This window comes from Brassica oleracea, chromosome C3 (assembly GCF_000695525.1).
Source record: "Brassica oleracea var. oleracea cultivar TO1000 chromosome C3, BOL, whole genome shotgun sequence".
Taxonomy (NCBI): Eukaryota; Viridiplantae; Streptophyta; class Magnoliopsida; order Brassicales; family Brassicaceae; genus Brassica; species Brassica oleracea.
The window spans coordinates 12,083,312-12,098,532 of NC_027750.1; the positions used below are offsets into that span (position 1 = coordinate 12,083,312).

General features: G+C 34.7%; 3 protein-coding genes and 1 non-coding gene across 5 annotated transcripts; 2 read left to right on the forward strand and 2 right to left on the reverse strand.

Moving 5' to 3' along the window:
• The first annotated feature begins 4,816 nt into the window (after nt 1-4,816).
• On the forward strand, nt 4,817-5,544 carry LOC106329227 (heme-binding-like protein At3g10130, chloroplastic). Its single transcript, XM_013767853.1, has one exon. The coding sequence runs from the start codon at nt 4,864-4,866 to the stop codon at nt 5,428-5,430; it is 567 nt and encodes a 188-aa protein (XP_013623307.1). The 5' UTR covers nt 4,817-4,863; the 3' UTR covers nt 5,431-5,544.
• Nucleotides 5,477-6,866, reverse strand: LOC106329228 (immediate early response 3-interacting protein 1-like). Of its 2 annotated transcripts, none has more exons than XM_013767854.1 (2): nt 6,791-6,866; nt 5,477-5,857 (listed from the first exon to the last, which is right to left on the reverse strand). In XM_013767854.1, the coding sequence occupies exon 2, from the start codon at nt 5,846-5,848 to the stop codon at nt 5,612-5,614; it is 237 nt and encodes a 78-aa protein (XP_013623308.1). In that variant the 5' UTR covers nt 5,849-5,857; nt 6,791-6,866; the 3' UTR covers nt 5,477-5,611. The 2 variants fall into 2 exon arrangements, with proteins under 2 accessions (XP_013623308.1, XP_013623309.1); XM_013767855.1 differs by having other exon boundaries at nt 6,734-6,830.
• Nucleotides 6,867-7,011: 145 nt separating this feature from the next.
• TRNAM-CAU lies at nt 7,012-7,083 on the forward strand. Its single transcript has one exon. It is a non-coding gene; the product is annotated as a tRNA-Met (tRNA).
• A 141-nt stretch (nt 7,084-7,224) lies between these two features.
• LOC106332383 (uncharacterized protein At1g04910-like) lies at nt 7,225-11,007 on the reverse strand. Its single transcript, XM_013770849.1, has 6 exons — nt 10,314-11,007; nt 9,260-9,332; nt 9,103-9,173; nt 8,922-9,010; nt 8,000-8,842; nt 7,225-7,746 (listed from the first exon to the last, which is right to left on the reverse strand). The coding sequence occupies exons 1-6, from the start codon at nt 10,857-10,859 to the stop codon at nt 7,488-7,490; spliced, it is 1,881 nt and encodes a 626-aa protein (XP_013626303.1). The 5' UTR covers nt 10,860-11,007; the 3' UTR covers nt 7,225-7,487.
• Between the last annotated feature and the right edge of the window lie 4,214 nt (nt 11,008-15,221).

Genomic DNA, 15,221 nt, shown 5'->3' on the forward strand with positions numbered 1-15,221 from the left:
TTAGAAAATTATAAAAATTTAATCGTAAAATCATTATTTTCTTATATATCTACAAATTTTATAAATATTGTTTAATTTTAATTTTTGGTAATTATGCAACTTTTACAAATTTATTTAATATATTTAATTAAAATAAATAGATAAAAAAATCTATCTAAGATTATAATTTCAAATATATACATGCATATTCTTAAATATAATTTTATGTTTAATTAAATCAAATTTATATTAAAATATTGATATAAAAAAGAAAATTTACAATATTAATAAATTTTATTTTAAAATATAATTTATATTTATCTATTAAAAAATATTTTAAATTTTTTTACTGCACATGGTGCTGGAGAGACACCTAGTAATTATTAAAAAGATTAGTGACAGGTTAAAGTGAAACCAGAGAACATGTTTGTTGTGAGTAGAGATTCTGTACGTTGGATGGTACAATGTTTACGCGACGTGATCTTACTATGTACACCGTATCCAACGGCTCATATTGCGGGATCAGATTATCTCTTCCAGAAAGTAATTTTTCATAATTGTATCAAGAATCGAAAACCCGATGATGTCCTCGATTCTTGTTGAGAAACTAGCATAAATGGAAATTACGCAGGGGTATTTATGTCATTACGTTATGGAATTTCCAGTTTTAGATTTAATCACGGGCAGGCAGATCTCCATTAGATTGAATTGTACTTTCTACCATGGTGAAATCTACAGTGGGGTATTATGTACTCTTATCGGTTTTGAGTCATCATTTCAAAAGTAGGAGTGGTTGTGTTTCCTTATTAGGAGTCTAATTGAGTCATTAACCAAGGAAGTCATTAATTTCAATATACATTATTAGTCTCAACATCAGATGCATATTTCAATTTTGTCATATATATTTGATTAAAACAGGTTTTGAGCCGAATTATTCTCCAAACTCGAACTACACTATATAATAATTAGTTTTATTTTAAGCATCAATCAAATATATAATTATATGATTTTGAGTATTATAAATTTGACAATTTTGTGATATCACTCTCAGATTCTCTTTATTCTTGTTTTTTAGACACTTAATCTCATCCGCAATAACTACTTCCTCCACAAGTGGAGATTTATCACAACAACATTTTGGATGTCATATGCCACTAAGATTTTTAATAAAGTTAAAAATGTTACAATAAGAAAACAATTACACTATTACTGTTACGACCCCAGAAAACAGATTAAAATATTATTTTTATGAGGTAGAAAGATATGTCTAACAAGCAAGGAATATCTATTTATTCTTAAAGCCATAGAAATTAGACTAAAAAGAAATAGGAATCTCATTTTCCACGTCAAAATGTTGAAACACCAAAGGAATTAAAGAAACAAAGAGACAAAGAGACAAAAAGAGTAAAAACGAAGTTTGATAGGGAAGATACAAAAGAAAAACAACAGTTTATCAAATTGGTGGGTCTGGTTCTAATGGACAAGACATACCTATTCTTGTTTCATTTGAATCTTATGTTTGTAATTTTCTTCTATCACAGATATTTAAATAAGTTCATTATCTGATTTGGGAGCTCACAAAAGCATCAAGCTTTGATGATTTGTTATCTAAGGAGAGAATATTTGTCTAATTCTCATATATGATTAGTTAGCAAATTCAGAAACCACTAGACCAATTTATAGTTTTCAAAGAGATTAATCATTCATAAATTTCGTTTATTCATATGTACATTTTGTAAACTAGGATGCATATATGAAGGTTAATTTGGATCCCCTCGTACGAGTGCATAATGATCATAAACATTCTGCCCACTTTCTTTTATTTTATTTTTTGACTCTTTGCGGTTTGTTCGTTAATGAAATCGAAAGGGACGGTACAAATAGTTGCTCAGTCTCAACAGTTTCACGTTCAAGCTGGCAAAGTTGTTTATACAAGACCAGAAACTGGACGTATCTAAGATGTTAAGCATAAACATTTGTTCAGCAAACACATTTGGCTGGTGGGTAATCAGTCGGTGACCCAATTCAGATGGACACATTGAAATAACTAAAAAATACTAATCAAATTAATGTTCATTAGTAATCATGTACTTGGTTCGATTTTTCCTTTAATTTTCGCTAAATTTTGTTCATCAAAAACCTATTTTAAAGTGAATCTGAATTTCTCTAAGTGACCATTTATGCTATTTTGACATTAGTTGCTTACCCAATTAGTAATTATCTTGTGGTGGATCATGTTGTTTTCTATTTATGTCAATTTTGATACATGAAAGCTGTCTTTAGCTTTGAGAACCGAGACGATGATTTTGTCCACTACAGTTTAAAGCATCTTTTCAACAACAACCTTTCGTGATCTTCATTGAGCTAGCTTTAGATCGTCGTTTTTTACTTTTAGATGTTTAAGAGGTTGTGGGACAAGATTTAATAGTTCTCCAAGAGAAATATATAACTCAAGTTAATATATGCTAGTTTATATATATATAAAAATTGAACTCATGGGCTAACTATATAGATTGCGAAGAGTCAGTATTCACAACTCATGGAATAACATAGCAAGTTGTAGTTTCAATAAAATAATGTAAGAATATATTGTCAATTAAGAAAGGAGTGGGGTCTATTTACGAAGACATGTATCTGTGATGCTGCAAAGTAAACAACAATGAGAGCGTGAGAATGATCACATAAGTGTGGAGAATAAACCTTCAAGTACTAGGTAATCGCGTCAAACACATTGTCCACTAATCAAATTTAGAATGTGATCAGCTGGTCTTGTATATTGGTTTTTAGTCCCATTTTGCTGTTGTGTCCTGGATCATCATACTAATTCATGGCTTGTGGGCTTTGCTTGTACGATCTATATGGCAAGAACGTTACAAGTGTTCATGGTTTGTTGTTTTCTTGAATTATGACAATATTTTTAGAAATGTTATAGGAACTGGAGAAGAAGTGGGTACCCTATGGGACCAATATGCTGTAGATGAGTTCTATAAAGATGATATGTCTTGGCTAGAGGATGATGCTCTTATAGGAAGTGACAAGCTACAATACTATGGGGTTATGTGCTTGTTACTTTTGAGTTTTGACATGTCTTCACGAGTCACCAAGATAATTTGCCTTTTCCTTTTACTAGAAGTATTTCTACAGAAAGCAAATTGAATTTTGATCATGTTTTACAATACAAATACCTGTTATCAGTGCCAATGGAAGAAGATCGGATGATTAGTTTACGCCACATGAATCTTTTGATAACAGATACAATACTCAATAACATCTTTGAATACAGGACATAATACATATACGGGTTCGTCTGCTTTATGTTGAAAGCCATGAAAAATAAGGACAAGCTAAAGAAGTACTTGGCTTGATGGTAAAGCATACTAACAAAAGCAGTTGAAGATGAAATACCTCGGTTTCTCAAAAAAAAAATTTTGCTATATTGAATAATATCATACATAGCAAAAGTAATTTAAAACTAACAAACTAAATATTTATTATAATAAGTTTAATATTTTTCTTTTTTATTCTTTCTTTTAAGCAACACAATCATAAAATTAAGATGAAACTTTGGTTCAGTACAAAGTTTGTTTGGTTATTTAACTACTAAAACGGCTAAAATGTTATCAGGTAAACCATAAGAGCATAACAATTAGCTTTCTATAATTCTCTTCATCTAAGTTCATATCCAGTTTATCTAAATCCATATATGTAAACATATTTTATTATATTGATTAAAATAATATAATTGATAAAAAAACTCAATTAAAGCAGTAACTAATAAAAATATGCTCTATTATTTTTTACTTTATTTTTAAAGTGGCTGTCGCCTGTCGTATGAGAAAACTTTGGTTCAGTACACAATTTGTTTGGTTATTTAACTACTAAAACAGCTAAAATGTTATCAGGTAAACCATAAGAGCATAACAATTAGCTTTCTATAATTCTCTTCATCTAAGTTCATATCCAGTTTATCTAAATCCATATATGTAAACATATTTTATTATATTGATTAAAATAATATAATTGATAAAAAAACTCAATTAAAGCAGTAACTAATAAAAATATGCTCTATTATTTTTTACTTTTTTTTAAAAGTGGCTGTCGCCTGTCGTATATATGCGAAAACTTCATTTTGTACAACTGAGGCATGGAACTGCTTACAGAAAACAATTTATAATCACTTGTACATGTTGAACTAGTTAGAACCAACCAAAAGAGTGAAGATTGCATTCTCAAAAACTGTGATCTACATTCTACATTACTGGTAAAGCTCACAAACTATCTAGAAACGTGGTTAGGCTGACTCAAATCAGTCAACTTGGACTTTTCTGTTTGTAACCCTTGGCTGAAAAAAGAAGAAACATTGTGAAGTTAAGACATGATGAGACATGTGCTATGTCTATGTGCAGTTGTATTTAAGAAATTTGCATACATTTTCGGTTAAGTTTAGTTTTGATTTTTAAGATAAAAAAATGTTTGACAAAAAAAAAAAAAACGAAATAAGAGGTGTTCGGATATTGGATATTTACGTGATCTGGTTCAGTTTTTGTTTCATTTTTGGTTTTTGGTTCGGTTTAATTTTTGGTTTTGGAATAAAACTAGCCAGGTCTATAGCAACCCATCTAAGCTGCTAACTGCGTGCCGTTTTGGCTTTTCAAAATCTCCAAGACATACGTGCCCTTTTCTGAAACTACCGAGCAAGCATGGGGCCTTCGCCGTGGAAGCAGAAGCTCCACAAGAAACATTAGTGACGAAGTAATCCTCTGAACCACACATACCAGAAACGTGTCAAACTGCTTCTGTCTAAATCTTGGTCATCAAGAAATGTAGCAACAATGATAAATAGTAACCCTATCTGAATACTTTTTTTAAGTAAGACTTAACATAATGGGATTAATGGTTTTTGGTAAAATCGCTGTGGAGACTCCCAAACACACGGTGGTCAAATCCGGCGACGGTTATGAGATCCGTGAATATCCTCCGGCCGTCGCGGCGGAGGTCACTTACGACCCTTCTGAATTCAAAGGGGACAAAGACGGCGGCTTTATGGTGTTGGCCAAGTACATAGGCGTGTTCGGCAAACCGGAGAACCAGAAGCCGGAGAAGATCGCCATGACTGCTCCGGTTGTGACCAAGGAAGGAGGAGGAGGGGATGAGAAGAAGACGGTGACGATGCAGTTTCTGTTGCCGGAGGTGTACAAGAAGGCGGAGGATGCGCCGCTTCCGACGGATGAGAGGGTGGTGATTAAGGAGGAAGGAGGGAGAAAATACGGCGTGGTAACGTTCAGTGGTACTGCGGCGGAGGGTGCGGTGAGTGAGAAGGTGAAGAAGCTGAGTAGTGATCTGGAGAGAGATGGGTTTAAGATCACTGGAGATTACGTCCTTGCTAGGTATAATCCGCCATGGACGTTGCCTCCTTTCAAGACCAACGAAGTCATGATCCCTGTTGAATGAGAAACCATAACCAAAAAAAGTCATAGCTTTTGGTCTCAAGAACATATGTTGTTCCACTTTGTGTTTGTAAAAGAACAATAATGTATACACAAATGCGAGCTTTTGATTTTTAAATTTCAACAACAAAAGTCATTTGTTCTGACAAGGGTCAACAAAAAAGAAAAGAAAAACTAGTGTGTTTTTAACCGGAGAAAAGCTTAACGACGATGACAATTAAGTTAAAGAGCATGAGGGGGAGCCTCATGTACTGGCAAGCGTGGATGAGACCAACGATTTGGCCTTTGAGAGAGTTTCTTTTGCCGGTTTGGTGTAGCTCCGCGAGGGTCCATCCTTTTGGAGCTAGGAAACGGTCTTCGTTGAGGATAGCTAGTGCGTTTGCGAATAGCAGCAACCCTTCCATTAGCGTCCAGAATCCCATGGTTTCTCTCTGTAAGAACGATCAAGAATCATGAGTTACTTAACATATAAACATACAATAGCTTTATCCATCAATGGTAAATGAATCAACTTGTTAATAACAACAGTATTATAGAGAAACAGAGGACTGGGAACGATTAACAAATCATGAGTACAGAAATGGTTTCTCCAATCCACTGGTGATATTCTATAAAAGTGGTCAAAGTATTTCATCCATGGAAATAGCAAAAGAGAAAATATTGGTTCCAAGTTAACACATTAATGCATTACTGCACTAGAAAGGTACACAAGGCACTGTTTTTTTTTTGGCCAGTATTGAATGCAAACAACTTCTTCAGGCAACAGAATAGCTTAAACAGATAAAGAGGTTTATCCATCAATGGTAATGAACCAACTTGTAAATAACAACAGTTCTTCCATTAGTGTCCAGAACCCATGATTTCTCAGTGAGAAACATATTATCTATCAATGGAGTTGAATCCACTGGTAATATTCTATGTAAGTGGTCACATATTTCATCCATGAAAATAGCAAAAAAAAAAAGAAAATCTTGATTCTAAATTTAACACATAAATAATGAACACCAAGTGAACAACCTCTTCAGAGGGTACAAGGCACTGTTTTGTTTGCCAGTGTTGTTCTTCAGACAAGAGAATCACATAAACATATCTCCATTAAAGCAAGAACACACTTGACATAGTTTTCTGAGCAGATTGGATCCTAATTCTCAGCAGATCAAAGCAGCCGAGATTGTGAGTTTTATCATTCCACGTGAGGAAGAGAGCATATCAGACTATCGATATTCTAATCTACACTACGAGTCTATCAAATCGTTAAATCTAATAGAGCAAGCTGCTTGATTGATTGAGCAAAGATCGATGTATACCACCACAGCTTCGACGGAGAGAGAATCACATGAAGATGGAGGAGAAGAGATACTTACGGGTTAATCGAATGGAGGTTGAAGTGTCGGAGAGATCTCGTTGAAGATGACGAACCCTGCAAATCTGCAATTAATTTGAAATTATATTAAGCTGTGATTTAACCGGGCCGGTTATTTTCGAGGGTTGACCCGGCTTGAAGATGTTCGGTCTGGAGTCAGGACCCCCATGGCCCAATGCTCTGCTTAACCAATAATCTTTAATTTACAAAGACTTCCAACAAATCAGAGTGGCGCAGCGGAAGCGTGGTGGGCCCATAACCCACAGGTCCCAGGATCGAAACCTGGCTCTGATATTATCTGTTTATTTATTTTTTTTTTTTTTGACACAAAGCAGCTATAGACAAAACTACAAACAATTATCATGTATAAATCCATACACCACTGTAAAGGTCACTAATAAGAACAACAATGTGATTTAAATGATGGGACAAGAAGAAAGATTAACACAAATTATACTTCTGTTTGACAAGGATCAATCATATATCTCTATTGGTTTGTAAGTAACCCGTGAGATTCCTAACCAGCTGCTTTGAAGCACAAGAAGAAAATGAAAAATGGTATATCATTGATGCTCATGTATAGTGAATTAGATCCTACAAATTTGTATGGATCTTCCAAGAAACCAGTCTTCTTCTTTTTCCTATATTGTACAAGAAGGCCTACAAAAGTGTTGAACCAATGTCTTGTCTTCGTTCTTCTATCTTGAACTCTCCTTCCATCTATCTGACTCTCTTCTTACACTTGACTTCCAAGGCTGCTCCGGCTGAGACTTGTTACAGATGCAATCTGGTTGCGGGTTCGCATAAAAGTTCTCCTCTAGCCGAGGGAACTCACCAGGAAGTCTAGCATAAGGAGCTCCAATCCTGGCTCCATGTAATCTCTTCACCTCTGAAGAAAACTCATCCCAAGACATCACACCCTCGTCTAAATGATCTATCAGTCTAACAAAATTTAACCTGCCATTTTCACAGACAAAATGATCATCTCATCTCAGCCATAGGCAAAACCGGTCCAAGATATAATAACCAAATGAAACATTAGTCTTGGGTCCCTAAATATTTTTTACATTAATTTTATAGCTCCAAATGATTAAACAATTTTTTTAATTAAATTTCTTATTAAATTGTCTAAAGCTCCTAAAACCTTGTAGTTGGTGTCCTCTTGGCAAGAAGTTAGAGAAGAAAATAATTTGTTATTAATGATGCAAACCTGTCTGGATTGATAGTCTTCTTGAACCCTTCAAACCTCCTGTGCCCTTGTACAGCCTTAGCCATATTGCCATCATATGTATACACGAAAACATCGCTTTCTAACGCCACGATGTAATCCAACGCAGCTAAGCGGTTTTGGTATGGCTTAAAGGGCTCTAACTCTTCTTCAGTTGCTAAAGTTGAATGGGAGAACACGTTTGGGTACTCTTCTCTGAAAGCATCCATACTATTACCTCCATAGATTTCACCAGCAACTATGTACACCGTAGTGGACGATGGGTACCCCATTGCCTTTAAAAATATCGCTGCTTCTCGTGGAGACATAGGGCAGCCACCTTGGATCCTTCTCTCTCTGCTGTCAATCTCTTTCTCTTTCCAATGTTTCACATTGTATCTCATGATCCTCAGCTCTTCAGCTTCTCCAGATGTGAGGTTGTGGCTGCAGCCTGTAAAGGCAAGCATATCTTTCTCATAGCGTAAGTGTAGAGCAATGAAGGGTTCACTGTTGTTTCTTAACCGGTTGACCAAAACGTTTCCAAAATCTTCAATCTCCTTGGAGTAACCTAATGCTTGGTAGTTAGCACGGCATCTCAGCCGTTGGATTGATGGTGGCAAGCCATTGTTGGCCAGGCGCGAATCGGTGTGTGTGAATTTTATCACTTTATATTTTTTCAATAGTGGTAGCATCTCTCTTCTGTAGTAACTAGCCTTGGACCAAGAAACAGGAGCCTTCAGGAGAGGTTTCATGGCTGCATAGCGAGGAGGCAAGTACTCGATGATGTCAACGTCATCTTTCAATACGTTCATGAAGTGTCGCCAGTCAAAAATGTCTTTGAAGGTGCTGTAAAATTACAAAGAAACACTTGTTCAAAAACCATAATCTTACTCACATTTGAGAAAGTGTTCTTGTTGTGTAGAACCTGGGGTCAGTCCAGAAAGATTCATGGTCGAGGAGAGGAAGAACAAGAGTTGCATTCATAATCTTTGCTGCAGCAACCATGTCACATATCTACATTTTTCGGTATAAAACAAAGGTAAGAAGAAAACAAGAGACCAAAGATGTAATAAAAAGCACTTGGGAGTTGGGACATTGAAACTCACCCCAGTTCTCATCTGATTCAACCCGCCATTGGCGTGTACTAGAAGGTAACCGTTGGTTTTTCTACGTGCCCCTGAACCAGCCAAAATTTTCAACAAAAAAAAAACAAGAAACTGAAGCTATTTGGAGAATATGAAAATGCAAAGATCAAGAGCTTACTTGAATGACTCTTGGGACGTGACGCACACTGGCGATAATTGCTGGATTCAGGTTTCTGCCATATCTCCGGAATCTGTAAAAGCACAAAACGACGCCGAATCATGAGAAAAGCTTGTCAAAGTACAGAATAACGACATTGGCTTTGTACGTTACAGAAACAGAGATTTAGTTCACTATCAATCAGTACAACTTAAATGTAACTGAAACAATGTTAAACCTAGTAGTCAAAGTTCATCATAAATGCACTGCTTTGGAACTCAAAAAGATTTTTTTTTTTTTTTTAACAGCAAAACCCGACCAAGTAAAAACATTAAAGACGGTCATTTCCAACCGATAAAGAGACAAAAGCTCAGATGCCTGTCCGAATGAATAGAAAATGATAATTGCATCGGTTTCAATAATAATTTTAAGGAAAGTCAACGGAAACTATGAAGAAAAAGTGGTGGATCCATACCAAACAACGGCTGCCTAAATTCCATTTTGACCATTTCCTCATCAAATTAATTCTTATAACGAATCTCAGAAGAATATGCAAACACGGATTTTGAATTTGTTAATTTTAATTCTTTCATTGACGCAATCAACTGAGACCATTCCCTTGTATCCTACGACCTCTGCCCCCACTTTTTCCTATTATAATTTTTCCCGAGAAAGCGAAAGAGAACAAAACAGAAAACGCGAATTTATGTTAAAAATTCTAACTTTTACCAACAAAAACAGAGGAAATTTTTGAAATTTCTCTTTTTATCAGAAAACTCAAATTTTTGTTTCAATCTTATTTTCCAAGAAAAATAACAGAGTAAAATCAATTTAGTTTTCTGGGTAAAACTCAAGGCTTTGTTATATTCTAATTTTCTCAGAGAAAAAACAGAGTAAGATCCATTCACTTTTCTCGGGGAAAACTCAAAACTTTGTTTCATTCAAAATTGATCACAGGGCATTGAATGGTCAAAAGATTTTGGGGGAGGGGGGGGTTCATCCATTGGTTATCGATCACAAAAACAATTGTTTTTTCTCGGGAAAGTAAAATTTTCAATGCAAAGAAAAAACTCACGGGAAGCTTCTCGACAGCAACGTTCTCCGACATTGCGTTTTGAGCCATCGACCAATCTTCATGTAACGCCCTAACGACAACAAGCTCGTTCAAATCCCTCCTGTGCGCGTGATCAGCAACGCGCCCACTCATAACCGAAACTCTGACAAAGAGAGAAACGACGACGAGAACCATGAGGAGACCCAAGATCCGACGTCCCACGTTTCTCCCCAATCCTTGACCAATCACAGCCGTCCATCCACCGTCGCACAGAAACGGCCACTTTAGTTTACGTGGGATGAGGTACCGAATCTTCGGGTGGTAGTGATGATCGTGGTGGTAATGCGATCCGCTAGACGTGGAGCCCATCGAGGAAGGTGAGGAACACGCGCCGTTCGTTCCCTCGACGTCGTCTAAGTCCGGCGAGAGGGAGGAGATGTTGACTATGTTGCAATACTCGGAGGAAACGGAGGCTCGTTCGGAGGTTGTGGTGGTTTCGAGGGAGTCTCCGATACGACGTCTTGTGATCGGTGCAACGGCCAATGGGCTAGCGCCGGCCGCTGACATGTTTAGAGAGGGAGGGAGAAAGAGTTGGTTTTTTTTTTGGTAAAATGTGTGTTTGAGGGGTTAGTGGTTGATCATGTTATGCCTTTTTTTTGTATTAGCCACCGTGATGTTCGGTGAAGCTGAGAGGCGTCGAAGCTTTCTCTAAATCTATCTCTATGTTACCTTTGTATGGTATTTATACAGACGCATATTTATTATGGTTTGTGTGTGTATTTATGTATGTGGGCCTTTCCCTAATCATTTTTGGAAATATTGGCATCTGATTTGATATTTGTTTCTATAAAAAAAACTAGGGCGGGTAAATCGGTCTACAGCTTGGTTTCGGTTTATTTTTGTCAAAAAGTTTTGTAATTTATATAAATAAATACTGATTTATTTAGTTGTATATTTAATATTACTGTATTATTGTTTTAGAATGGGCTTTTATATGGCTATTTAATATGTTTATATCAAATTTATACAATTTAGTTTGGTTTTACACATTTTCAAATTTAGTTTGGTTTGGTTACACAAACTTTTTTCAAATTTGGTTTTTATATATTTTAAAATAGTAAAAAAATTGTCTAATAAAAAAAGATCATATTTTTACTATTTTGGTTTGTTTCTTTTTTTGAGTTTTTTTCCCACTCCTGTCTGTTTTATTTGTTTTGTATAAGAGTTTTTTTTTCTCCAACATTAGAAACAATTTCTCAATGATCTTTAGAAAATGTTACCAAATACATTTGGCTCTTCTGAAAAGGGGTTTCAGTACAACCAAATACATTTGATGTTACACATCATATTCAAATCAATTCTTTTGAACAACTTTACGTAAATCAGCATCTAAATAAAAAAGATAAAAAGAGTAATGTCATTCATAAAATGTATGATATTTTTCATGGCAAACTAATTATATTCATTACCAGTTCATAATGTTTGTACATTCAATTGTTCGACTAAAGATATAACAATGTATTAATTAACCTTTTTAATAGAGAAAACACCTTAGTTTAGTAGTGTTAATAAAAAAATATACATCATATCTTATCATCTAAAGACAATCAAAAATTAAAGAAGAATTTACCAACTAAATGACATTGTTTATTATTATTACATTATCTTGGATATTACTATTTGCATTCCCTCACATAACACGACACATGTGCCACGCCACACATGCCGCTCGTTTCCCCTTACTTTGTTTTCCTTAAAAATAATTTCGAAAAACAAATTCCAACTTCGTTGTTATCATTACCTATTTTTAAAACTATTTTCCTTTTTTCTTTACTAACAATTTCAGCTTATTGATTTTGATTAAGGTTAGAAAAAGCTAAAACATTTAATTAATCTTATATCATGTGGGCCAAACCTTAGATTTGCCGCCAACATAACAGGACACGTAACCCTCAACCACATTCATCACCCTCCTCCCTGATGCTACCACGTGGATACATTCCAAACACTTTCCGGATCTCAAGCCGGTCGGCAAAAAATTTCAGCATCTTTCTGATGCATTTATGGCCGTTCGATCCGAATCAGACGGCCAATACACGATCTCTTTCGTTCCTACATGTGAACTTGTCATTTGCGACAAGTAAAGTACCATGTCGTTTGTACATTTTTCAGATCGTGTACTAAAAACTATGAAGACGGCATAATTACATTTTGCAAAACGATTGATGTTTAGAGATGTTTTGAACTTTACGAATATTATCATAGTATCTGTATTGTCTTCAGTTTGAGCCAGTGGGGAATGAGGATGTGAACAACACATGTGATGAATGATAGGCTAACAGTTTGTTCAGTTTATAATCAACGCCCGGTACAATAAATGACCTATAAATTTGACTATACTTGCTTTTAATAACGATTAACGAGAATACTGATGGATTAAAAATTTAAAATCAGTCATAGAAACGGTAGAATTGTAGTATTTCTTAATGCAAAAATGCAGCTACAAGAAGAAACCGTAGAAGACTTATCTAGTCAAAGTTATAAAGATTTATTTAGTTTCATATGAAAACTCTTGTTTGTGGAAATATTTATGTGATTTTATTTTATGTTATACATTATATAACGTTGAAAAACTGGGTCAAAGTGATTTATATATGCTTTCTTGAAAAGTTAATTAGAGGTCTTGGAGACTTGGGAGCATAAAATGATATGAATATATATACTAGACACGTCAATTCCAAAGAACCTTGTGGTGGACTGATCGGGGGCAAAAAAACACACGAAGAATAATGTTGAAACGGGGAGCGTTATAAACGTAGAAATTTAACGTTAAAAACGAAAAATACACACACACATATATATATGTAAAATGTATAGCTACTGCATGAAAATGAATCAAGAGAGATCTCTTTGCTCGGTGTAGAAGGCACGTAACAAAGATATACGTAAGAGAAAACCGGTGCGACTGAGATGATCTTTGCTAGCTGTAGTTCCTTGTACCATCGATCATGTTATCGTATAATTAAGATATGTCTAGTAACTCAGTTTTCACCTTCTTTTTGCTTTTACGAAAACTCTAATCTGATCTGTTTGCAATTTAGATTAGTGGACATCTTTATAAACCAACCAAGGCACACAATATATCGTGTGTCACCTTTTTATATTTTAGTGAATTATTTTATAGTATCGTTTAGCATTTCATCTAATAATACACCAATGAAGTTTTAACTTTTAAATCTTTCACAGTGATTTGAAGTAAATTTGGGAAAAGGTATAAACTAAATAGAGAATGTAATTCAGCCACATATCTTACGATCCGTTCCTAGATGGAAACAAGTATACTTACTAGTAATTATTATTAGTGGGATAATATATATTAGATAATGATTTTTACTGATTAATCTTTGACAAAGAGATCAATGCGTGTGAGACTCGGTTCATTCGTTATTTAACTTGTTAGATACCTTAAACTCGTGATCAAGAGATTCTCTCTTCACTTGGATAAATTAAGAATAGTTTCAACTTTCAAGTGTTTCACCTTTCTGACATGTGGATTCATCCTCTATATAGCGTAACGATAATTAAATAACCAAGAACCTCAAGTTAAGCCATATACCTTTATACTCCAGAGATTGATGAAGTCTCATTCCACATTTAATTTTTTTTATTTCAAACAGAACATGTATGTTGGTTCATGTTCAAACACCTTCACATTATTTTTAAGGTTTAGGTCATTTTGTCGATCTTTGTCTCTCATTTTTTCAACCGATTCAAAGACTTATAGAAAGAAGCTGCGCTTTGATATAGTCGTCGACTCGCAAACCAAACCAAACTTTCCAATGGTGCCAATGTGCTATTTCTAAACTTTGGGAAGTTGGGTGCATTAAGGGTATGACTGGTTTTCCCGCTACCACCCGCAAACGCAGCTTTTGCGGTTGGTAGCGGTTGTTGGCGTTTTGCAACAATCGCTCAAACCGCTCCAAACCGTTCCAAATCGCTCTAAACTTCGTAAATTCAAAAGCTGGTTCCAGCTAGCGTTTGCGGTTGCGGACGGTTGCGGGAGGATAAATTTTTTTTTTTTCTAAAACAATTTAAATACAAAAATAAAAATATTCAATAAAAAATTTAAATTAGAATTATAAAAATACTAAAATATATCTATTATATTTTAATTAATATTATAAAACTTTAAAATGAAAATATTTTCTATAATTTTAAAAAAGTTTAAACTATAACTTTCTAAATATAAATTTTATATTTATTATAATATTATTATTTTTGATATTTTATAATGATATAAAATGTAAATATTGTTAATTTATTATTTAACCGCTGTTGCGTTTGGTAGTTAACCAGTCATAAGTATCCCGCAAACGCACCAATTTCTAACCGCAGAACCAGTCGTATAAATCTCTTAAAACCGCTAGAAACCGCAACCACCCGCATCCACAAACTCCCGCAGCCGCAACCGCAACCGCTGCGGTTGAACCAGTCAGGCCCAGTATAAACCACTCACTTGGAAACATTAATATAGGGGGTGTGATATATTGGTTATCTAGACGCCAAAATTTAGTTTAAAGATATATATGTCAATCAATCAAGTTTTTCTTTCTTTAAAATACTCACATCAAAAATATATCTACAAAATCAAAATATGTGTTTTAGAGAGCTTTATTTCCAAAGCAAAAAATAGTGCTTTACAAAATTACAAAAAAATAATCTACAACAAATAAACCTACATATTAAATTATACAGCCAAAACGGGACCTCTCTCTTCTCTAAAGAGAAAATTTATCTCAAAACCCTTGTTCACCGATTCATATCTTTCACAAGGGTTAGAGATCAAGGTTCTTCTTCTTTTTGTTCGAACTTCGGATCGATTCTTTTGTTTCGCTATGGCGATTTTCCTTTTCGCATAGGCGACTTTTC

What these genes read in the sequence shown, in the direction of transcription:
- LOC106332383 (XM_013770849.1), bottom strand. Translation starts at nt 10,859, where the DNA reads ATGTCAGCGGCCGGCGCTAGCCCATTGGCCGTTGCACCGATCACAAGA. An exon ending in TTGCTGTCGAGAAGCTTCCC is followed by an intron (nt 9,333 to 10,313) that starts GTGAGTTTTTTC and finishes GTGCTTTTACAG; the next exon opens with ATTCCGGAGATATGGCAGAA. An exon ending in TCTTTCTGGACTGACCCCAG is followed by an intron (nt 8,843 to 8,921) that starts GTTCTACACAAC and finishes GTAATTTTACAG; the next exon opens with CACCTTCAAAGACATTTTTG.
- LOC106329228 (XM_013767854.1), bottom strand. Translation starts at nt 5,848, where the DNA reads ATGGGATTCTGGACGCTAATGGAAGGGTTGCTGCTATTCGCAAACGCA.
- LOC106329227 (XM_013767853.1), top strand. Translation starts at nt 4,864, where the DNA reads ATGGGATTAATGGTTTTTGGTAAAATCGCTGTGGAGACTCCCAAACAC.